The sequence below is a fragment of the Pristiophorus japonicus genome, chromosome 22 (genome assembly GCF_044704955.1).
Source record: "Pristiophorus japonicus isolate sPriJap1 chromosome 22, sPriJap1.hap1, whole genome shotgun sequence".
NCBI classification, from domain to species: Eukaryota; Metazoa; Chordata; class Chondrichthyes; family Pristiophoridae; genus Pristiophorus; species Pristiophorus japonicus.
This window is the reverse complement of record NC_091998.1, coordinates 16,130,048-16,153,738: the sequence shown is the minus strand read 5'-3', so window position 1 is coordinate 16,153,738 and position 23,691 is coordinate 16,130,048. Positions and strand designations below refer to the sequence as shown.

The 23,691-nt window shown below is 48.4% G+C and overlaps 1 protein-coding gene across 6 annotated transcripts in view; it reads right to left on the bottom strand.

Moving 5' to 3' along the window:
* The window catches only part of kcnma1a (potassium large conductance calcium-activated channel, subfamily M, alpha member 1a), a 1,078,477-nt gene that overhangs the window by 114,621 nt on the left and 940,165 nt on the right, over positions 1-23,691 (bottom strand). For all 6 annotated transcript variants that reach the window (XR_011588354.1, XM_070865680.1, XM_070865679.1 and 3 more), the window contains 3 exons: positions 15,697-15,790; positions 11,284-11,407; positions 3,869-4,093 (listed from right to left, as the gene is read on the bottom strand). Coding sequence is in view for 5 of the 6 variants with exons in the window: in XM_070865680.1 (XP_070721781.1) it covers positions 3,869-4,093; positions 11,284-11,407; positions 15,697-15,790 (443 nt within the window). In the remaining variant the exon portion in view is untranslated. The remainder of the gene's footprint in view (positions 1-3,868; positions 4,094-11,283; positions 11,408-15,696; positions 15,791-23,691) is intronic.

The following is a 23,691-nucleotide window of genomic DNA, read 5'->3' as shown; positions in this document are numbered from 1 at the left end:
CAAAGTAGTACTTTTGAAGCATCGTCATGTCACTATTGTAATATAGGCAAACGCGGCAGCCACCTTGCATGCAGCAAGGTGCCACAAACAGCAATTAGATAATTCAGCAGATAATCCGTTTTGGTGCTGAGGGGTAAATGTTGGCCAGAACACTGAGAAATCTCAAATAGTGCTATGGGATCGTCTATGCCCACCTGAGAGGGAAGATGACTTGGTATAACGTTTCTCCCACAGTCCCTCATTGAACGGTCAGCCTAGAATATTTGCTCAAGTCTCTGGAATGGGGCTTCAACCCACAACCCTCTGAGCCAAGGCAAACAAATCTGTTTTACTAAACTGGCTGAGTAAAAGCACATAATATGGAGAGATCGGACAACAGGTTTCAGGTTTCGCAGAAAGCCACCACAAACCTATCACAAAAGCACAAGAACTCAATGAGAGCGGACTCTTTTTTTTTAAACTGTTTTGCCCAATGGAACATAAGAACATAAGAAATAGGAGCAGGAGTCGACCTTTTAGTCCTTCGAGCCTGCTCTGCCATTCAACAAGATCATGGCTGATCTTCCATCTCAACTCCACCTTCCTGCACTATCCCCACATTCATTCATTCCCTTAGTCCCCCAAAATTTATCGACCTCTGTCTTGAATACACTCAATGACTGATCATCCCCAGTCCTCTGGGGTAGAGAATTCTAAAGATTCACAGCCCTTTGAGTGAAGAAATTTCTCCTCATCTCAGTCCTAAATGGCCGACCCCTGATTCTGAGACTGTGACCCCGTGTTCTAGATTCCACAGGTGGGGAGAACATCTTCTCAGCATTAACCCTGTCAAGCCCCTTAAGAATTGTATATGTTTCAATGAGATCACCTCTCATTCTTCTAAACTCTAGGGAATATAGGCCTAGTCTACTAAATCTCTCCTCATAGGGCAATCCCCTCAACCAAAGAACCAGTCTAGTGAACCTTCGTTGCACTCTCTCTAAGGCAAGTATGTCTTTCTTTGGGTAAGGAGACCAATTGTACACAGTATTCCAGCTGTGGCCTCACTAATTCCCTGTGTAATTGTAGTAAGACTGCTTTACTCTTAGGGGTCAAAATTCAGGATTTTTAGAGTGGTACTTACTACTGGAAGCCTTGGTACGGTAGGTAGAGCCATTTTCAGGACTTTGACATTAATTCAAAGTCCTACAGGAAATGACGTATGGGGCGGGCCTTAGATTCAAAGCCAGGCTGATTGGCTGAAAATGGGTCAGACGGGGCCGTTCGCCGCTATCAATCAGCGGTGGAGTCGTGGTGATATCACCACACTCTCTCCCCTCTGTTAAAGGGGGAGAGATTCTATCATTTTTTATCTTTGGCCACTGGGCCACCAGGGAGGGTTTTGGTCAGGCCAGCGGCCTGGCACCTAAGAGGAGATGCCAGGCTGCCCAGCCAAACCCGGGGCAGTATTTTGCCAGCCGATCGGCAAGTCGGCCGGCAAAAATGTTTCCATTGCGGTCATGGCAATGGGCCCTCCCCTCTAAGGGCCGCCGCGCTGCCAGGCCGCACTCAATGTGGAGATAGTGCACCGGCAGAAAAACCTGTCGGGGGTACCACGCGGCAGGGGATCGACGAGTTCAGCTGAATATCGGGAAGTAAGTATTTTTATTGATTAAAATTGGCGGTGCAAACACTTGGGCGGGATGTGGTCCAGGCCAAAAAATCCCTGATCTGAATTTATGTCGGGTCGGCCAGTTGACCCCAAAGCGGCGGCCATTCTATTTTTAAGAATTGTTGCTGCAAATGGGCATAACGGGTCTCTTTGAGATCCTGAATTTCGGCCCCTTATACTCTAATCCCCTTGTAACAAAAGCTGACATACCATTGGCTAATTGCTTGCTGTACCTGCATGTTAACTTTCAGTGATTCATGAACCTCACTCTTAGACTGACTCACTCTGAACTGAGCGCTGTGTGATACATGGGCTGACTCACTCTGAACTCACCATTGTGAGTTGAGCACTCCGACAATCTCTCCCCCTCAGCTGCCCAGATGGCCTGGGAACAAACTCCGAACTCACCGTGTGGCAGAAATCACTGATGTGACCCCCATACCCTGCCTTTCCATGTGCAGTTTATTATGGGCTATCGGAGTTGGGACAACTGCAAATTGAACAGATGTTTCACTAAACTGGCTGGGTAAAAGCACGTAACATGGAGAGATCGGGCAACAGGGAACATACTACAGGCTCGGCAGAAAGCCGCCAAAGATTTGTCACGAAAGCACAAGACCTGAATGAATCTCGGTGCTTGTAGCACAGCTCGATGTTTTTTGGCATGTACTCTTTTTTTTAGTATCTTGCCCAGTGGAATCTCTGGAGTTTTCATTCCGTGAATTGCCAACAAGGTGGTGGAATCCACTACTGAAAGTAGCAGGAGCCAAGAGAGAGACACGTCCTTCCAATGTAACCGAATACAATGCGTGTGTGAAGACATAAATTCAAGGGGTTTGTTTTTTTTTTTGCTTAGCATTAATGTGAATAATGGCATCAATCAGAGAGATGTGTTTTGAATGATAAGAATCACACTGCGATGAGAGCCACCTTGTTTTTCATCTCCAGATTAAGTCAAATTTCTCATTTCTTTCCAAAGCTGATAAAACAATAAATAACAGGATTTTCCATCTGTTACTTCCCAGAACCAGCAGCATTTTCCTCGCTGAGGGAGACCAGCACACATAACTCTGGAGCTAGACCTTCTCAACCCTGCTGGTAAAAACACAAAGGGAGCTTTCTTTTACATTGTGTCAGCTGATCAGAATGATGTGGGTTCAAGTCCCACTCCAGAGACTGGAGCACAAAAAAAATCTAGACTGACACTCCAGTGCAGTGCTGAGGGAGCTCTACACTGTCGGAGGTGCCGTCTTTTGGATGAAATGTTAATCCAAGGCCTGATCTGCTCTCTCAGGTGGACATAAAAGATCCCAGGATACTAATTCGAAGATCAAGGGAGTTATCCCTGGTGTCCTGGCCAATATTTATCCCTCAATCAACATAACAAAAAAACAGATTATCTGGTCATTATCACATTGCTGTTTGTGGGAGCTTGCTGTGCTCAAATTGGCTGTCGTGTTTCCTACATTACAACAGTGACTACACTCCAAAAGTACTTCATTGGCTGTAAAACACTTTGAGACGTTCGGTAGTTGTGAAAGGCGCTATATAAATCCAAGTCTTTCTTTTATTGTACAAGGGAGTGACTTTTGACCTCTGCTTTAAGACTGAATCAGATCGACACAAACTGTTCTAGGGTTTTAGTTCCTTCTTTCTCTAGTGTCCCAAAATTCAACAACAACTTTAACATCCCAAGGTGCTTCACAGGAATATTATAAGACAAAAAAAATTGACACCGAGCCACATAATGAGGAATTAGGGCAGGTGACCAAAAGCTTGGACAGAGATAGGTTTTAAGGAGCGTCTTAATGGAGGAAAGAGAGGTAGAGAGGCGGAGAGGTTTAGACAGGGAATTCCAGAGCTTGGGGCTTAGGCAATAGAAAGCACAGCCGCGATTAAAATCAGGGGTGCTCAGGAGGGCAGAATTAGAGGAGCCCAGACATTTTGGGGGCGTTGTGGGGCTGGAGGAGATTACAGAGACAGGGAGGGGCGAGGCCATGGAGGGATTTCAAAACAAGGATGAGAATTTTGAAATTGAGGTGTTGCTTAACCGGAAGCCAATATAGGTCAACGAGCACAGGGGTGATGGGTGAGCGGGACTTGATGCGAGTTAGGACACGGGCAGCCGAGTTTTGGATCACCTCTAGTTTACGTAGGGAAGAATGTGGGAGGTCAGCTGGCAGTGCATTGATCGAACTCAAGACACAGAGAACTCACCGGCAATATCGACACCTTGGGGAAGTTGTGAAGTGTCTCCCATTCTCTCGTCAGGTACTCCAGTGTCCCAACAAAAACAATGTGTTTCAGTTCGTGATAATGGAAATTGCTGGCCCGTAAAGGCATCACTAAGTTGCGTAAGCCCACCAAGGCAGAGTTCACGTCCCCAAATATACACACGACCACGTGCCCACTTAAAACCGTCATGGCAGCTTCACTCCGGGTCTAGGAGACAGAGAGCATTGTTAATGACAAACACACAAGCTCAGTCAGGTGCGTAAAATCAGCCACAAAAGAACTAAACGACAGCACGTCAAACGTGACAGGCCTGGGCTTTGCTCTGTGCAGGTGAAAGGGGCTGGTTGTTTTATCTTCAACGCCGCCTTTTTCTTTTGAGATCGGCACAACCAGGAGCAGCTGGTAACCGAGCTGCCCGACTCGTCCCTCCTGATTGGCCCATTCTTCTGACACAAGTCCAGAGATCTTTCATACACTAAGGAGACACTGCTTCCGTTGGCAGGAGCCAGAGGACACCCATTTAAGGCAATGAGGAGAATTTTTCCCCCTGGGATCTGGAATGCGCTGCCTGAAAAGGTGGTGGAAGCAGGTTCAATCGGAACTTTTCAAAAGGGAATACTTGAAAGGAAGAGATTTACAGGGTTGTGGGGAAAGAGCGGGGCAGTGGGACTAATTGGAGAGCTCTTTCAAAGAGCCGGCACAAATGGGCCAAATAGCCTCCTTCTGTGCTGTAAGATTCTATGATTTTTACGCTACTGCACCCTGCATAGGCGCGGAGAGGGAAAACCAGGCTGAGGGCTGGGAAGTCAGTCAGACCCACAGCAAAACAGGACAGTAACACAATGGCTGCAGCAAAATCTAGGCCTGCTCTTCTTCAGGGAGATAAATCAGCTAGCAATCCTCGAGCTGTTCCTATTATTATTTTAATCTGCGCGCTGCTAAGTGTCCTTTGCAAACGGCAGTGTCCACTGTTTCTGTCACAGAGCATCCGCAAAGCTGACTTTCTATTCATTTCCAAAGATGAGTGTTACTGAACTGGAGAAATGCAAGGGAGCTGCACTGCTGTTAATTGACGGTGCGTTTTCGAACAGACGGAAAAAATTCTAAATTGAGACAGAAATGCCAACAGAGCAACCACAGGGTCAATCAAACCACACCAACCCGATCCAGTCAGCTCCATTTATACCAGTATGTTGTCCGAATGAAAATAGTGACGGTTCGTCTGACATTAATTACCGCTTGTATCGTTGGGACAAATGAAGTATAATGGTTGAGGTGCAGTACTAAGGATGGGCCGAGACTAGAACTGATCCAATCTGGGCAGTTCAGTGGAAATGGAACAAAGCAAGACTGGCTGAACTTAAGCTCGAATACTTTCAGGTATTTAAGTAAAGAGAGTTTTGAAGAAGCATCTTAGACAAAAGTTCCCACTTATTAACCCTAAATTCATTCTAGGTTGTGAGCACAGAGAGAACTACTTCTCGCTAGCTCTTGCTGAATATCGCCCATGTACAGCACCATTACAGACTGCATGCAACCAAAGTGGCAAAAATGGCCTTGTTGACCACACTTTAGCTGCCACTGAATTTTTTCACTTTTTTTTTAACTTCAGCTTGCACAGAGCCACATATTTGTAGTAACTGCAGTAGTACCTCATGAACTCAATAAACGTTGGACCAAAACAATCCTGCGAAAGGGATTTTCAAAATGGAGCCTAATTTGAGGCTCTCTACTCCTGGGATACCAACTCTCAGCATCCTGAGTCAACTCCCTGGCAGACTGGCTGATTCTAGGGCAAGCCTTTGGATAGCAGTAAGCAAAGGCCAACTGAGGGAAAGGTTCCCTCTCCTTCAACCTTTTCATGCTTTGATTCCAATATCCTATGGTTCAGCTCCTGTTCCGTCTAGTTACTTAGTCAAGAAAAATACTTTTAACCTTCATCAAAAATACAATGCAGCGATGGTTAATAGAAGGGAGCAGCATTCAGAGAGCTTTGGAAATCGAGTCTTCCAACCTGCACTGGTGAAAAATACCTTGGGGTGTACAAGTGACACAGCTGTAAGTGCAAATTATGTTTTGGCTCCCTTTTATACACCATCTCATTGAAACGTATAAAAATCTTAGAGGGCTTGACAGGTTAGATGTTGAGAGGCTGTTTCCCCTCGCTGGAGAGTCTAGAACTAGGGGGGCAATCTCAGGATAAGGCCATTTAGGACTGAGATGAGGAGCAATTTCTTCACTCAGAGGGTGGTGAATCTTTGGAATTCTCTATCCCAGAGGCCTGTGGATGCTGAGTATATTCAAGGCTGAGATCAATAGTTATTTGGACTCTAGGGGAATCAAAAGATATGGAGATCGGGCGGGAAAGTGGAGTTGAGGTGGATGATCAGCCATGATCTTATTGAATGGCGGAGCAGGTTCGAGGGGCCGAATGGCCCACTCCTGCTCCTATTTCTTGTGTTCTAAGAACAGTTACTCTAATCCGTTTTAATTGAGCAGTAAACATGGAATAACCTAACTATACAGGGAACTTGTAACGTGTTTGTTAAATTGTAGCTTTCTTTAGCAAAATCACAAAAAACCACCTCCATTCAGGAGCATTACCTAATGGTTTTGCCCGGTAACCTATGAATATCATTACCTGCTTTAACTATCCACTTCCTGCCACCATCACGTAAGTGCCAAATGTACTAGAGGATCCCCTCACTTACATACAATGATAACTAACAAATCACTGGCATTAGCCACAAAACAACACTCACTGCCTGCGTCAACTCATCTCCGTCTCACTCAGCTGATTGGCCAATCTCTAGGATCAATGTCTCCCATCCTCATCCTGTGAGGGCTCAGTGCCTGCTCACGGTGCTCACGGTGTTCGGTACACAGAGACCAGCAACTCCCAGCTTCCATCCCTCGCCAATGTTCCCTTGAATTTGTTTTCGTGTGCGACCCTGGATATCTTTACCGCAGGCCAAAGCTGGTGCGTGGGCTGTGCGGGTCCCTCTGATTGGTGTGTGGGCTGTGCGGGTCCCTCTGATTGGTGTGTGGGCTATGCGGGTCCCTCTGATTGATGCATGGGCTGTGCGGGTCCTTCTGATTGGTGTGTGGGCTATGCGGGTCCCTCTGATTGGTGCGTGGGCTGTGCGGGTCCCCCTGACTGGTGCGTGGGCTGTGCGGGTCCCTCTGATTGGTGTGTGGGCTATGCGGGTCCCTCTGATTGGTGCATGGGCTGTGTGGGTCCCCCTGATTGGTGCGTGGGCTATGCGGGTCCCCCTGACTGGTGCGTGGGCTGTGCGAGTCCTTCTGATTGGTGTGTGGGCTATGCGGGTCCCCCTGATTGGTGCGTGCACTGTGCGGGTCCCTCTGATTGGTGCGTGGGCTGTGTGTGTCCCCCTGATTGGTGCGTGGGCTGTGCGGGTCCCCTGATTGGTGCGTGGGCTGTACGTGTCCCCGATTGGTACGTGGGCTGTGCGTGTCTCCCTGATTAATGCGTGGATTGTGCGAGTCTCCCTGATTGGTGCATGGGTGTGTGGGTCCCTCTGATTGGTGCGTGGGCTGTGCAGGTCCCCCTGATTGGTGCGTGCACTGTGCGGGTCCCCCTGATTGGTGCGTGTACTGTGCAGGTCCCCAATTGGTGCGTGGTCTATGCAGGACCGCCTGATTGGTGCGTGGCCGTGCACCTTAGAGCGAACATTGGCTCTTGCCCGAGCTAAGTTAGTTGATCTCAGTCATGCAGCAGAGGGAACAATACAAATTCATGGCAGCATCCCTAGGCCAAGACAGGGGAGAAATATAATTGCCGATTTAATTTTCAATGGGACATCACCTCCACTAAAGGAGCAGGCAAAAGAAAATCACGTGACTGCATTGGGCATTCGTCAATGGCAACCGTTCTTTCTGGCCCCTGACTCGTACTCAAAAAATGCATTTGTGCAGACGTCATATGAAGACAGGATCAAGCTTTGATGGCCCACATGGCTGAACAGGAGGATATGATCCCCGAACCCGGGGGGGGGGGGGGGGTTGGGTCTTATCTTGGGCGGAGGGAGGGGTGGTGGGGAGATGGTCCGATCCCAAGGTGGTTCCGATCCCCAATCCCAGGGGGGGCCAGTGGGTCCGATCCCTAACCCAGAGGGTTTAATCCCAAGGAGGGTCTGATTCCTGACTTCGGAGGGGGGGGGGGGAGATCCGGTCCCAGATCCCCGGCCCATGTGGGAGGTCCGATCCCAGATCCGGGGCGGGGGGTGGGGGGGTGTCTATGGTCTGATGGTGGTGGAGCTTGAGGGGGAGGTATGAAGCACTCCCTCTCCTCCTGGCCTACAAGGAGTGCTCCCCAAGCCTGCCCTCGCCTCGCCGCAGCTGCCGGGATTTCCGAGGTACGGGAAACCCGCCCGTCCTCAGTAAAACCTGCAAAGCAGCTTCAATCTGAGGCTTCCAGCTTCAGTAACATATTTAAAATGCCCGTCCCTTGTCCCGCCTCGGGAAAAACCCAGAAGTCGACGGGTTGGAGCCAGCTTCCGAACACGCCTCGAAGTTTAACACCCCCACCCACTCCCACTCCACCCTCCACCCATGTTAAAATTGCTCCCTCGCTCTCTGAGCTCAGTGACACAAGCTCCGCATCAAGTACAGGCATGACCAGTGTCATCCACTGATTGCAGGCCAGCAAAAACTAGCGCCTTCAGAGAAAGAGAGTAAAGGAGAGAGAGAAAACAAGCATTTTGAATGACAGGTAATTGTGATAACCAAAGGCTTCAGACAAATACAAATAAAGAATAGAATTGTGTCCCTATTCACTACAAAGCCATAATTTCCTGCTTACTTTGTCTTGTTCGGCAAAATATCATCAGAAAATCATTTTTAAAACAATTTGTGAGTGATTACATGTTGTACAGTGAATAAAAGATCAGTGCTCAGAGGGACAGCAGAAATCCAATAGGGTGATTAACGATCGAGGATCAACAATACCACAGCCGGGAAGAGATTGCGACTATTGTCCTGCCCAATGTAGCCATGCCATTCTGCTTTCATCAAACTATTTTCCGGCTGCATTGCCTTCGCCAACATCACACACACCTGCATTGGTGGGGAACGGTCCTTCCCATTATCACCTCCATATTCATTTTTTTGAATACTTGAAACTATTAATCATTTGCGCTATTGTTTATCTTCATAAGCCAGGTGGGACTGTGAACTGTGAGGAGAACACAATGATTCTGCAAAGGGATGTAGACAGACTAAGTGAGTGGGCAGTAAGGTGGCAGATGGAGTATAATGTAGGGAAATGTGAGGTCATTCACTTTGGTTGGAAGAATAGAAAAACAGAATATTTTTCAAATGGTGAGAAACTTATAAATGTTGGTGGTCAGAGAGATTTGCCTGTCCTCATGCAAGAAATACAGAAAGCTAGCATGCAGATACTGCAAGCAATAAGGAAGGCAAATGGCATGTTGGCCTTTATTGCAAGGGGTTTGGAGTATGAGAGTAAGCAAGTCTTGCTACAATTGTACAGGGCCCTGGTGAGACCACACCTGGAGTACTGTGCACAGTTTTGGTCTCTTTATCTAAGGAAGGATATACTTGCTTTGGAGGTGGTGCAATGGAGGTTCATTAGACTGATTCATGGGATGAGAGGATTGTCTTCTGATGTGAAATTGTGTAGAATGGGCCTATACTCTCTGGAATTTAGAAGAATGAGAGGTGATCTCACTGAAACATACAAGATTCTGAAGGGGATTGACAGGGTAGATGCTGAGAGGTTGTTTCCCCCGGCTGGAGAGTCTCGAACTGGGGGGGGTCACAGTCTCCGGATAAAGAGTCGGCCATTTAAGACTGAGGTGAGGAGGAATTTCTTCACTCAGAGGGTGGTGAATCTTTGGAATTCTCTACACCAGAGGGCTGTGGATGCTGAGTTTCTGAATATATTCAAGACTGAACCTCTCTGCCTCTCTTAAAACCTACCTCTTTGACCAAGCTTATGGTCATCTGCCGTAATTTCTTCTTATGTGGCTCGGTGTCAAATTTCTTTATTTTGTCTTATAACATTGCTGCCAAGCGCCTTGGGACATTTTACTATGCGAGAGGCGCTATATAAATACAAGTTGTTGTTGTTTCACTGTGCTGAATCGTGAGGCGGGAAACAAAATGGTTCCATTGGCATTCCTGTATCAACCTGATCACAAACATGGCCAGGTTATTTTTTATGCTTACACGTTTCTGTGAACAGTGGTAAATGTAATTGTTTTAGTGATAGTAATCAATACCAAGATCATTGCTAATAACATGTGGAGATGGACAGTGTCTCCCACGGGCTTTCTCCTACACGGAGAATTGTTCGGCTGTTCCAGCGTGTGGAGGGAGCTATAAGGGGCACTCGGAACAGAGGAGTGCCGATAATGAATTCTTGCAGTAATGTTATTTACAGATGAGAACACACCAGTGTTATAAAGTGTGTGACGGCTGACAGTGAGACAGAATAAATATCTTCAGTCGCGAGGTCTCTGAACCCACTCGTGACTTCCCCACTCAGTCGTTGAGACATTCATCGCATCACATGGCCGGCCAGGAGATATTCTACTTACCCGTTCAGGTCTGCTGGGGGGTGGGGAATCATGGAGCTAGTCTCACTGCAAATCCTTTTGTGCGTTGTACACTGCTACCCTGTGACTGTTGCTCTCTCTCTCTCTCTCTCTCTCTTTGCACCAGGACTGCCCGTCAAACAGGCTGTGGAGCTGGTCTCTGTGAAGAAATCAGATCTCCAGCAGAGGCTGCGCAGGTTAGCATATATTTCAAAGCAGGACTGCCACACTACTGCAAATCAGCTCAGTGATTTTACAAATGAGAAGTGGCGTTTATGCAATCAATGAATGCAGCATAATTTTGAAGACCGGCTGCTGATAAGCAAACAGGCATCTAAATGCAGAAATACACACCTCTGATTGTTGGCCTGATTGCAAATAAACAGAAAATGTACAGATCTAATTGTATTTGCATAGTTGAAATATTCCGGGGCCCTGCCTGCCACTTGCTGAACCCGGTTAATGTGGGGATAAATGAACTTAGTGCACGTTGTTCCAGAGTTTCAAACTGAGCCCAGGCAGCACTGGCCACAAGCCGTGGACTTGTTTCCGACGAAACAGAGTCCGATTTATCATACCGTGAAGTGAGTGGCAATCAGCAAACAATGGCTTCGGTCAGAAGACAGTGGAGCTTAATGAGGTTCGGGGCCGTTTGGTGGCAGTTTGTAAAACAACATGTCACTTTAGCTCTTACAAGACGTTGAAAAGCTCAGCGTTATACGGCTGTCAGATCCCACTAAGGGAAACGTCGGTTACCAGTAATTGGCGAGCCGTGCCACCGTGTGCCAACCGAGGGCACCGCCGGTTCGTGATACCCACCAAAATGACCTTTTCCATTTCCTTGGCCATGCACCAGTGAAACATCCCAGTGGAATCGTACTTCTTCACACTGGCGTCCATCTCTTCAATCTGATCATTGCCTGGAATTGACAAGGGGTCGTGCCTGCGGGGACAAGAGAAGCGAGACAAGGTGGTTGTCGATCAGCCTGACACCTCTCTCGACCTGCTTCCCACCCGGCTGAACGAGTTACCGCCGGCCACAAGCACATTCAGTCAACGCCAGCCGTTTAATTTACCAGCAATCCCATTACTGCAGTGCTTACTCCAGCCAGCACCCCTTCCCTACCGCCACCAGCCCCCATCCCCCCCTCCCCCCAAAAAAACATGATCAAAGGGCTGACATTAACTGCTGCAATGAGGTGAAACAGATAGAGACAGAACCTCATGCTGGCTGAGTGACATGAAGATGAAAAGCCAATTATAGGCTTTTACCGCTTACAACTTCCGAAGCTGTTCTCCATGCAATAAAAGCTTTAACAGGGTACACTTGATATATTTTAGCAATTTTGCCCCCATCATATTTTGCTTTTCTTGAAAACTGGAAGCCATTAAAGTTTCAAAGGATGTCAGCTGGGAGCAGATTGATTAATTTACATCTGCATCGCGAGCAGATGATTCTTCTCCTGAAGAACACTGAGTATAAAAGTGGTCGTCAACAGCTGCCACCTGGCCATCAATGCCTGCACTTCTAACATTTCACTGCATTCTGCACATCCATCATTTGCCAGCAGCTGTCATCCCAAATCTCTGTCTCGAATAGTCAGCAATTGAGCTTTAAAAACCCCTTTTCAACCTGACCTCGCTGACGTTCCACCAGAATCCCCATTACTTCAAATTCCAGCACTTTCGAGGTAATTACACCTGTGGCATACCTTTTCTTCAACCTACATAAGTTGCACTTAAGAAAAGAAAAAAGAAATAGAAAAAAAATAAAAGAAAAAGAAGGGAGGGGAAGGAGGGAGAAATGAAGAAAGAAAGACTTGCATTTATATAGCACCTTCCGTGACCACCGGACGTCTCAAAGAGCTTTTACAGCCAATGAAGTACTTTTTTGAGGTGCGGTCACTGTTGTAATGTGGGAAATGCCACAAAAAATGCCCCCACAAAATTTCCAATGTACACGGCAACTCTACCATGAAACTCTGTAAATCACTTTGGAGAAATAAATCTACACATATTTTTGGGAAAACCAGATTATTTCCAATCCTTATTTCAAAATAATATATTCATTAGCAAAATAAATATTCTGCAAACGTTGGAATATATATTTATCCATGTGCAAGCAGGCGTCCAAGATTTCTGCCTCTTCTTAAAAAAAAAATCAAAGTGAAGGTTCAATAAATACAAGAAGGACTGGCTGTTTAACCCTTTCACCTAGAGAGGCCCACGCTGTGAGGCCTTTCTTGACCCTTGACCTGTTGTGTGTAATGTGCTGTTTGTACCGCGGGCTTCTCCCGCGTGAGGCTGTGTTCAGTGCTGACAGCTCCCCTGTGTGATGTGAGGATCCCGCGTACCCCAGACATCTGAGCACACTTACTCCATGGAATTCATTCGACAGTGGCTAACCACAGCTGTGGCTCAGTGGGCAGCACTCTTGCCTCGGAGTCAGAAGGTTGTGGGTTCAAGTCCCACTCCAGGGATTTGAGCACATAAATCTAGGCCGACACTCCCAGTGCAGTGTTGAGGGAGCGCCGCACTGTCGGAGGTGCCGTCTTTCAGATGAGACGTTAAACCTCTTAGGTGGACGTAAAAGATCCCATGGCACTATTTCGAAGAAGAGCAGGGGAGTTATCCCCAGTGTCCTCAATCAACATATAAAACAGTTTATCAGGTCATTATCCCATTGCTGTTTGTGGGAGCTTTCTGTGCGTTCAATTGGCGTTTCCCACATTGCAAAACGGTGGCCACACTCGAAAAGTACTCCATTGGCTGTAAAAGCGCTTTGAGACGTCCGGTGGTCGTGAAAGGCGCTATATGAATGCAAGTCTTTCTGAAAGCACCTTGACAGAAGCACAGGGAGAGAGCGTCTGTTGGAACTTCAATGGGTTAAAAACTAAAGCCAAGAGTCAAATTTCAATGGCCTTGTAAGGATTTCAATTAACTTCCTGTGAAGGCACTTTGATGATCACTTACTAATAACTAATGAAGTTCTCTTCTTCTGTTTAATTTTTACACTTTTTCGATGTAAATTTTTAGTGCCCCGCATTATAAATAGTTGTCTACCAGTAAATATCTGTTACTGGAAATGGTATCCTGTGACAAGCCAAGAATGTGTTGTCAAATTTGCTATTGGCAGGGGCCTGTTGGGAACATTGCAGCTAACCATGCAGCTCAACATTGGGTAGAAATTGTGGGGAATGTAGTATGAATGCACACTAACCAAGCTGCCTCACAAGCAAAAGCCAGGAGCAAAGCCACAAATGCCAGCCAGTAATGTTGCTGGGGATAGATTTTCTGCGTCTCCGACAAAACATTGCTTCCTCATCTCGTTAGGCATTTCAGTCATGCCTGCTGGAAACGGCGCACGTTTATAGTTAATCTTCCCCCAACTCCCCCCCCTCCCCCCCCCCCCGCTCGTTTCCTGCGTCTCACTCTCTCAGCCCCTCACAATCATCATGACAAAACATTTGTCTATTAAAATGTTCGTCGCCGAGATGCATGCAGTCAGCGCAGGTGCTAATAACTGCAAAAGCATTTAGTGATTTTACACCGCGGCTGAATATTTCATGACGCGCTGTGTGTTTCACGATTCAGTCAATGGACCTCTGTCACTTCAATCTTTGCTGACTACCTTGACCGCTGCAATAGAGCTCCACCAAGATCGCTATCTTTCACCGGCTGTCACTCACTGCAGCCTGTCACTGGCAAACCCTTGTTGAACACTGCTACTCACAGGGAATAACTCCGACATTTGTTACACCGTAATGTCCTGCTCTGACGGACGTGAACAAATGCGTTATGATTAATCGGCCCAACATTCACCGACTACAATTAGAAGCCAGTATCCGATGACCCTCTGAAATCCATCAGAATGGTATTAGTTTTCACGTTAAAGAATATCGGGGGGCTGGCATTCGTTAAAACTTGTTATACTGAAGGCTCAAACAGTTGTGCGCTTGGTGTTCAAGCTGCGTTTAGCAATTCCAATGTGATGCTGACAGCACTAGCAGGCGATGACTATTCTCCCTCAGTCCCACTCCACCAGGCAATGAAAGCAGGCTGCTCTTTGAAATTTGCCGTTCCCATCATCCAAACTGACAAAGGCATGCTTTTCAAAATCCACATCCAAACTGTTGATCATTACTTATTTACAAAGGCCTCCAGGCGTGTGTGACTGCAAAAACCATATCTGAGACAATATATACCGGCTTATTCACCCTTGTGTAATAAGGCCCCCTTAGGCTGTCTTAAACCGGCACTTAATATTTGCCCATAAAACGCACCTTGTAATTCCAGAATATCTAATATTTAAGGTATAATATATCTGCAAGAACAGGGTCGGTGACTGTGTGTTCAGTAATTCTGTGTTTTGCTGAGGGCTATGAGTTGAAAAAGCAGCACCAAGCGTAGACAACCTGTCATCTCGCTACCCAAGGGCCGCTAATATAAAGGAGTGCCCTACAGCGGCAAAACCGCCACGCCGCTTTGAAGCGGAGGAGACGAGCAGAGCCTGCTCCCCCAGAATTATTACCGCGCGCAGATCAAAAGGGCCGCTGCATATTTTACATGGCAAGCAGGGACCCCGCTGCCCGTCTGTGTTGGGAGCTTGTGTGCGAAAACCCGCAGCAGACCTCGTGTCGCGGCGTTTCATATGCTAAGTGGACGAGGCTGTTTACTTGTCGAACATTGTGCGCGCTTCCACCCCGACACAGCACCCAGCACCAACCCACCCCCCACCCTATCCTATCCCACCAATTATTAGCTTTTGTTTTCCTCCTCGAAGTCAAAATCAATTCATGACAATTTAATGCAAATGGACAAGATAAAAGGAATGTAAAAAAAAAAAATAGGGCTCATTTCTCATTGTGATGCCACGTCTCACATATGGCCCGAAGTACAGAGAACAGTTCTCAAAGGGCTGTGCACAAACGGTGAACTGCCTGAGGGAAAGCAGCCGGATGAGGCCCTCTGATTGGTTACTGCTGTCATTAGTGCCATTGCTGTTTAAGAAGTACATGCGGACAGGCGGAGGAGACAGCTGAGACTTTCAAGGCTGCGTTTCCTCTAACAGCTTTTCCTACCCTCTTTCATGACAGAAATTCTTCAACTCTATCATTAACTTCTGACAGGCTGACAGAATAAATACTTCAGCCTTTAAGGATTTCTCTCCCGCTCTCTCTCTCTCTCTCTTTCTCTTTAGTCACAAGAGTTCTTTAAGCTGCCTTTTCTTACCTCATCAATTTGGGCGAGCTGTTGGGAGAATTCCTCATGCCACCGTTACGCTGTTTTTTCTTGGGCGACATGGCTGATGGGTTTTCATCTTGAACTGCAAGCATACGGAAGATGGGAGATTAGGAGCCATTTTAAGCCTGATGCGAAATGGAAATGAAATATTAAAAAAAAAATGCCTATTAAACAGAAAGTGACTCATTATGAAAGTTAAAGGTCCCCACTACAGGCAACTAACAAGACTTCAGAATAAAAGGGTTGCTCGGGAAAAGCATTAATCAAAATGAGTTTAAAACCCGATATATCACAACGAGGGTTATGTATTATTCAGACTATGGCGCTGTAAGGACAGTAAAACAGATTCATTAAAGGAAAATTTAAAGCAACACACATCAAAACAGAACATACACAAAAAGGAAAGCTTGGATTGGAAGCGGCCTACATTTAGGGGGTTAGGAGTACTGGGGGGGGGGGGGGGAATGGGGGGGTTTCACCTGCCCGCTCCATAAACACAAGGAAACCACACGCGGTTATGGATTTAATATATGCAACGTGCAAAAATGATTTATTAAAAAATAAATCAAACCACTCGGGTTAAAGGTGGTGTCAGTAGGTGTGTGTGATTTTCCACAAGTGGGCTCCATTGTTCGATCAGCAGTGGCCAAAGGAGCTATTCATATACAACACGCACAACAGGCTACAGCAACCAGGGCGGGGAAACTACCACAAGGTGCATCCCTCCGCCTTTCAAACAACGGCTCTTAGAACAGGGAGAGACAAAGTTCAACTGAGGTGTTTCATCTGTCAAGGAAACGCTACTAATTCTGGGTTGTCCACTTCAATAGCATGCAAACGCTCTGAAAATGTCAAGCCTTCACCACATTGCATCTGCATATCTTGGCTGACATTGTGTTCGAGGGGTTTTAGGTACATTTAGCCAAACGACAACATTTTGAGCTCCTCTGTCACCATCGGACACCTCACTTACATATTCATTAAATCATCGGAGTTCAACTGGAAACTTTAAAGCAGGGGCAGAGTAAAGATGTTGCTGTGCTCTGCACAATCAGTGATTAGTAGCTTGGTTAGGATAACAACGAATGTTTTATGTGGACACGGGACCGCGCTGCGAATTCAATGACTCATGTGAGGGCTGTACCTAGGATTAGCCCCCCGCCCCTCCCGACCTGTGAGAGAACAGCATCGGCAGGCAGGGGGAGGGGTCTAAGCAGGAGAGTGAGACACTGCGGGGAGCGGCATGAGCTGACCCAGGAGCGCGACCCTTCTACAAGGGCGACTAGACTGACATCACTGGGGTCCAGGCAGCCCATTGGAGCGGTGTCCGGGCCCAACGGGAGGCCGTGATCCGGGCCCAGCAGGAGCGGAGGTTGAGCCCAGCGAGGGGCTGAGATTCCGGATCATTGGAGCGGTGTCCGGGCCCAACGGGAGGCAGTGATCCGGGCCCAGCAGGAGCGGAGGTTGAGCCCAGCGAGGGGCTGAGATTCCGGATCATTGGAGCGGTGTCCGGGCCCAACGGGACGCCGTGATCCGGGCCCAGTAGGTGCGGAGGTCAAGCCCAGCAGGTGCGGAGGTCAAGCCCAGCAAGGGATAGCATTTGGTCCCAATGAGGGGCAGTGTTCGAGCCCAGCGAGGGGCAGTGTTCGAGCCCAGCGAGGGGCAGTGTTCCAGCCCAGTGAAAAGTGCAGAGAACAGGGAGAGGAAGGTAAGGAGGCTGTTTCTAATGATCGGAGTCACAGAGTGCAGGAGTTACGGCTCTGCGGGAAACTGATTAACACTAGAGTTTGGGACTTGTGCCTTTCGCTTTACCATTTGCTACATGCCGTTAACCCTTTGAGCTCCTGCAGAGTTGCTGCCCTAGGTACAGCAGGAACGCAGATAGAACCCATGATGGGAATACGCTCCCAACCTAAAACACTCAACAATGACAGCCGCAACGACAAAAGAAGATATTTCTCGACAAAGCGCACCCTCGGAATAAATTGAGACATTTCAACTGCTGCAATATTTTTGACACAATCGGAATAACACTGCCTGAATCTTTGGGCAGAGTTCGATCTCACTGGGGCTGTCAGCCCCTGACAAACACATCATTCGATGAGCACTGGACAATGCCGTCGAGAGCACAAGTAGCAAGGGATTCGTTTCTAAGCATAATGTGCTGGTTTTAAAAAAAAAAAGCAAACAGTACAATTGCTGCCAAGGCCTGTTCTGGAGGGCTGCAGCAGTGACGACAGTGTTAGCTGGAAAGAAATTAATTCACGGACTGCCAAAGCAACCTGGACTGAGCTATTGGCTGGTGAGAGAGGCAAAAGAGCAGGGTCTTGGCTCAGGAATTTTCAAACATTTTCTGGAATATGTTTAGTCAAACTTCAAATTGTTATTGCTGGCAAGTGATGACACAGTCCGCCAGACAGCGTTGCACCAAGCCTGAAAAAGCACATTCTTCACCTTTAAAGCTATAATATATCACTGTGAAACCGCACCGTGTTTTTATTTCTCATTTGCAATGTCATTTTATTACTTATTCGAACATTCATTTCTTTAACGTTAAATCAGCACAGGCAGGTGGCCCTGAAAATGGAGAGAGACTCCATCCGTTAGGGCTCCCTGTAAACAGCGGCCCGTGAGTGTGTGCCCGTGGGGGCAGGGAGCAGTTACTGGGGCCGCACACCGTAATCTGCGGCTCCTGATTATTCTGCACGACTCGGAGGGTAAAAGATACAATCAGGGATTAATAATTTAAGAACAAATCCACGGAGCTGTCTGCTGGGTTTATGCTAGGTATCTTCTGAAAGTGACCCACCCACATTTCTGCTCATTACAAGCTGAAGTCAGTGCAGTTTATTGCACTTAGATCCAAACAGCATCGCTCTGTAACACAGCGGCCTGGAGATTGGTCTTAGGTGGTGGTGCAAAGCGGGCGTGCTGACGGCAGTGGAACTGGCTATCAGACGTTGCGTATAATGGTCAGCCTATCCCACACTGCCCCATCTGTGCCACCGCTCGAGACAGATTTCCAGCCCGGCGAGCTTTAAAATCCCACACTCTGGAAATGGCTATTCTTATTAAGAAATGGTCTGCGTGTGTGCGGGTGTGTGTCTGCCGTATGAGTGTGTGTGTGTGTGTGTGTGTGGTGCATGTGTATGCGGTGTGTGTTTATGCGGAATGCATGTGTGCATGTGCGGTGAAGTGTGGATGTGTATACAAGGTGCAGTGCGTGCGTGCGGTATGCGTGTGCGCGTGTGCAATGTGTGCGGCGTGTGTGCACTTATGTGTTGGCAAGTGAGTTCGTGTGCGCATGCGCGTGCATGCATGTGTATGCATCGTGTTTGTGTTTGTACGGTGTGTGTACATGAGCGCGTGTGTGCGCGCACGTGTGTGTATGTATGATCTATGTGCGTGTGTTGTGGGTGCTGTGTGTGAGTGTGCATGTGTGTACGCACGTGTGGGTGCGTTTATGTGTGTGCATGTGTGTTTGTGTGTGCATGTACGCATCTCTGTGTGCGCAGGTGGTGGGTGTGTGAATATGTGCGTGTGCGTGCACTTATTTGTGTGTGTGGGTGTATGCGATGTTTATGTGTGAGTGTGAGTGTGTGAGTGCGTGGGTGCGTGCGTGCGTGTGCACGTGTGTGGTGAGCGTGTTTGTGTGTGGTGTGTGTGTACAGCTGTGTTTGTGTGGTGTGTGGATGTGTGTGTGTGTTTGTGCGCGCACGAGTGTGCCTGTGCCAGGATGCGTGTGCAGTTTGTGTGGGGAATGTGTGTGTGTGTACGAGCGTGCGCTTATGTGCATGTGTTTGCATATGTATGCACCCTGTGTTTGTCTGTCTACCGTATGTATGTGTGTATATATACAATGTGTCTGTGTATATTGTGTATGTGTGTGTACCTGGTGTGTGTGTGGGCTTATGTATGTACATTGTGTGTATACCCTGTTTGTGTGTGTACCCTGTTGGTGTATGTGTACCCTGTGTGTACCCAGTGTGTGTGTGTGTATACGCAGTGTGTGTGTGTACCATGTCTGTGTGTACTGTGTATGTGTGTGCATGTACCCTGTGTGTGTACCCTGCGTGTGTGTACCCTGTGCGTGAGTGTGTATCATGTCTGTGTGTGTACCGTGTGTACCCTGTGTGTGTGCATGTACCCCGTGTGTGTGTACCCTGCGTGTGCATGTGTGTGTGTGTACCTGTCTTCGTGTACCCTGTGTATGCGTGTGTCTGGGTGTGAGTGTGCCTGAGCATGTGTATTCGTGTGTGTGCGTGTGTGTGTGTGTACCCTGTTTGTGTGTGTGTGTATAAATTGTGTGTGTGCATGTAGCCCATATGAGTGTGTGTGTACCCTGTGTGGGTATGTGTGTGTGTGTACCCAGTGTGTACCCAATGTGTGTGTGTGTGTGTACTCAGTGTGTGTGTGTACCCTGTGTGTGTACCCAGTGTATGTGTACCCCTGTGTGCGTACCCTGCATGTGTGCGTACCCTGCGTGTGTGTGCACACGCATGTGCATCCTGTACGTGTGTGTGCACCATGTGTGTGTACCGTGTGTGTGTGTCTGTGTGCACCCTGCGCAGGTGTGCACCCTGTATGTGTGTGTTTGTGTATCCTATGGGTCTTTGTGTGTGCATAGCCTGTGTGTGTGTGTGCTCGTGTGTACCCTGTGTATGTATACCCCGTCTGTGTGTGTGTGTGGTAAGCCTGTGTACACTCTGTGCATGTGAGTACCCTGTCTGTTTGCGTGTATACCCTGTGTGTGTACCTTGTCTGCGTGTGTGTACCGTGTGTACCCTGTCTGCGTGTGTACCCTGTGCGTGTGTGTATGTGTACACCCTGCATGTGTGTGCATACCATGTGTGTGTACCCTGTATGTGTACCATGTGTGTTTACCCTGTGTGTATGTTTGTTTACTCTCTGTGTGCCGTGTGTGTACCATGCATGTGAGTGTGTGTATCCTGTATGTGTGTGTATACTCTGTGCGTGTGTGTACCCTGTGTGTGTGTACCCTGTGTATGTATATCTCGTGTGAGTGTGTGTGTGTGTGTGTGTGGTGAGCCTGTGTGTCTGTGTACAATTTGTGCATGTGAGTACCCTGTCTGTTTGCGTGTATACCCTGTGTGTGTACCTTGTCTGCGGGTGTGTGTACCGTGTGTACCCTGTTTGCATGTGTGTACCCTGTGCATGTGTATATGTGTACACCTTGCATGTGTGGTGACCGTGTGTGTGTACACCCTGTATGTGTATCGTGTGCGTTTACCCTGTCGGTGTGTGTATTCAGCGCGTGTGTGTATATACCCTGTGTGTACGCAGAGCATGTGTGTGTGTACCCTGTTTGTCAGGTCCCTCATTGAAACACCTGTGAACTCATCTTTTTTTGGTGTGGAAGCGGGTCATCCTCGACCGGCTATTACTATACTATATCCTGTGTATGTTTGTGTGTCTGTGTACCGTGTGTGTGCCCTGTATGTGTGTGCATACCCTGTGTGTGTGTGTGTGTGTGTACCGTGTGTGTCCCCTTTGTGTGTACCCTGTGTGTGTGTACCCTGTGTGTGTACACTTGTCTCTGCATGTACCGTGTGTGTATGTGTACACATACATGTGTGTGTACCCTGTGTATGCGTGGAGGCCCCGACCTGCGTGAAAACATCAGTGGCACGTCGAGGCCATAAAAGGAGCGGCGAGCGGTGGACCGGGAGCAGCGAGAGCTGCGATGGCACCGAAGAGTGACGTCATCAAGGTCCAGGTCGGAGATTGGAGCGTGGGCAGATGCAGCAGGAGCTGCGAGCGACTGTGGAGGGATGTGATGGGGCCCAGGGGAGACGTGAGTTTGGGGCCAGGGGCCCAGCGGCAGCACGGACCAGCCCACACTGCAATATGTGTGCGCACTAGGTCCGTGCAGCAGAGCTGGTGTCCAGTCGTCTTGGTTAACCCTTGCCACTGGACCAAGACCTCGCTCTGTCAAGCCCGTGTGGTGTCTGGTGTGCAATGGACACCACATGTTAAAAAAATCCACGCACAGGCATCTTCCACCCTTCAGGATGTAGTTCAGGATCTGGAACTTTAGGTCCTTCATTGGAACACCCGTGAACTTATTCTTTTTTGGCGTGGAAGCAAGTCATCCTCGTTTCGAGGGACTGCCTATGATGATGATGTATGTACACTGTGTGTGTGTGTACCTTTTGTGTGTGTTTCCTTTGTGTGTGTGTACCCTGTGTGTGTGTACTGTGTGTGTGTATCCTGTATGTGTATGGGTGTGTGTACCGTGTGTGTGTGTACATTGTGTGTACTGTGTGTGTGCTTGTGCGTGTACCCTGTGTGTGTATGTGTGTACACTGTGTGACTGTGCCGTGTGTGTGTGTACCCTGTGTGTGTTTGTGTACACACTGTGCGTGTATGTGTGTGTGTACCCTGTATGGGTGTGTGTACACTGTGCATGTACCCTGTGCGTGTGTGTGTGTGTGCGCATACCCTGTAATGTGGGCGGGTCCATCGGGCGGTGTCGAGACCCCAGGTGCAGGAGGAGAGGCGGTGAGGTCAGGCCCAGGAGCGAGGGGGTCAGGGTCAAGGAGTGGGGAGGCGGGTGGGGGGGGGGGGTCGGAGTCAAGGAGCAGCTATAGTGCAGCAGAGCTGGTTTCCAGTCACCTTGGGTAATCCTTGCCACTGGACCTTGCTCTGCCAAGCCCGTGTGGTGACTAGAGTGCAACTACATGTTAAAAGAATCCACGCACAGGCATCTTCCACCCTTCAAGATGAAGCTCGAACGTCAGGTCCCTCATTGAAACACCTGTGAACTCATCTTTTTTTGGAGTGGAAGCGGGTCATCCTCAACACGAGGGACTGCCTAATACTATACCCTGTGTGTGTACAACCTATGTGTGTGGTGTGTGTTTACTTGTGTGTACATGTATTTGCGTGTGTGGGTGTGTGCGTGGGTGTGCTGCACATGTGTACATCCAGTATATGTATGTGTGTACACTGTGTGTGTGTGTGTGTGTATCCTGTGTGTGTGTGTACCCTGTGTGTGTGTGTACCCTGTGTGTGTGTGTGTGTGTGTGTACTGTGTGTGTGTGTGTACTGTGTGTGTGTGTGTATATCCTGTGTGCGTACCCTGTATGTGTTTGTGTCTCGTGTGTGTGTGAGTGTACCCTGTGTGTATGTTTGTGTGTAAATCCTGTATGTGTACCCTGTGTGTGTGTACTGTGTGTGTGTGTGTGTGTGGTGTGTGTGTGTACCCTGCCTGTGTGTGTGTCGTGTGTGTGTGTACCCTGTGTGTGTTTGTACTCCATGTGTCTCTGTATACCCTGTGTGAGTGTGTGTGTGTCTATGTGATGAGCCTGTATGGTTGTGTGTGTGTACCCTGTGCGTGTGTGTGTACGTGTGTGTGTATCCTGTGTGCGTTTGTGTACCCTGTGTGCATGCTGTATATGTGTCCGTGTGTACCCTGTGTGTGTACCCTGTGCGTGTACACTGTGCATGTGTGTGTACCCTGTGCATTTGTACCTTGTGAGTGTGTGTGTATACACTGTGTGTGTGTGAATATGTGCACTGTGTATGTGTGTGTGTGTACACTGTGTGTGTGTGTGTGAATATGTGCACTGTGTATGTGTGAGTGTGTACACTGTGTGTGTGCGTACCCTGTAACGTGGGTGGGTCCATCGGGTGGTGTCGAGACCCAGGTGCAGGAGGAGAGGCGGCGAGGAGTGGAGGGGTGGCGAGGTCAGGCCCAGGAGCGAGGGGGTTGGGGTCGAGGAGTGAGGGTTCGGGTTCGAGGAGCGGGGGGGGGGGGGGGTCGCAGTCGAGCAGCGAAGGGGGGGGTCGGGGTCGAGGAGCAGGGGGTGGGTCGGGGTCAAGGAGCGAGGGGGTCGGGGCACAGCTATAGCGCAACAGAGCTGGTCTCCAGTCGTCTTGGTTAACCCTTGCCACTGGACCAAGACCGAGCTCTGTCAAGCCCGTGTGGTGGCTGGTGTGCAACGGCCACCACACGTTAAA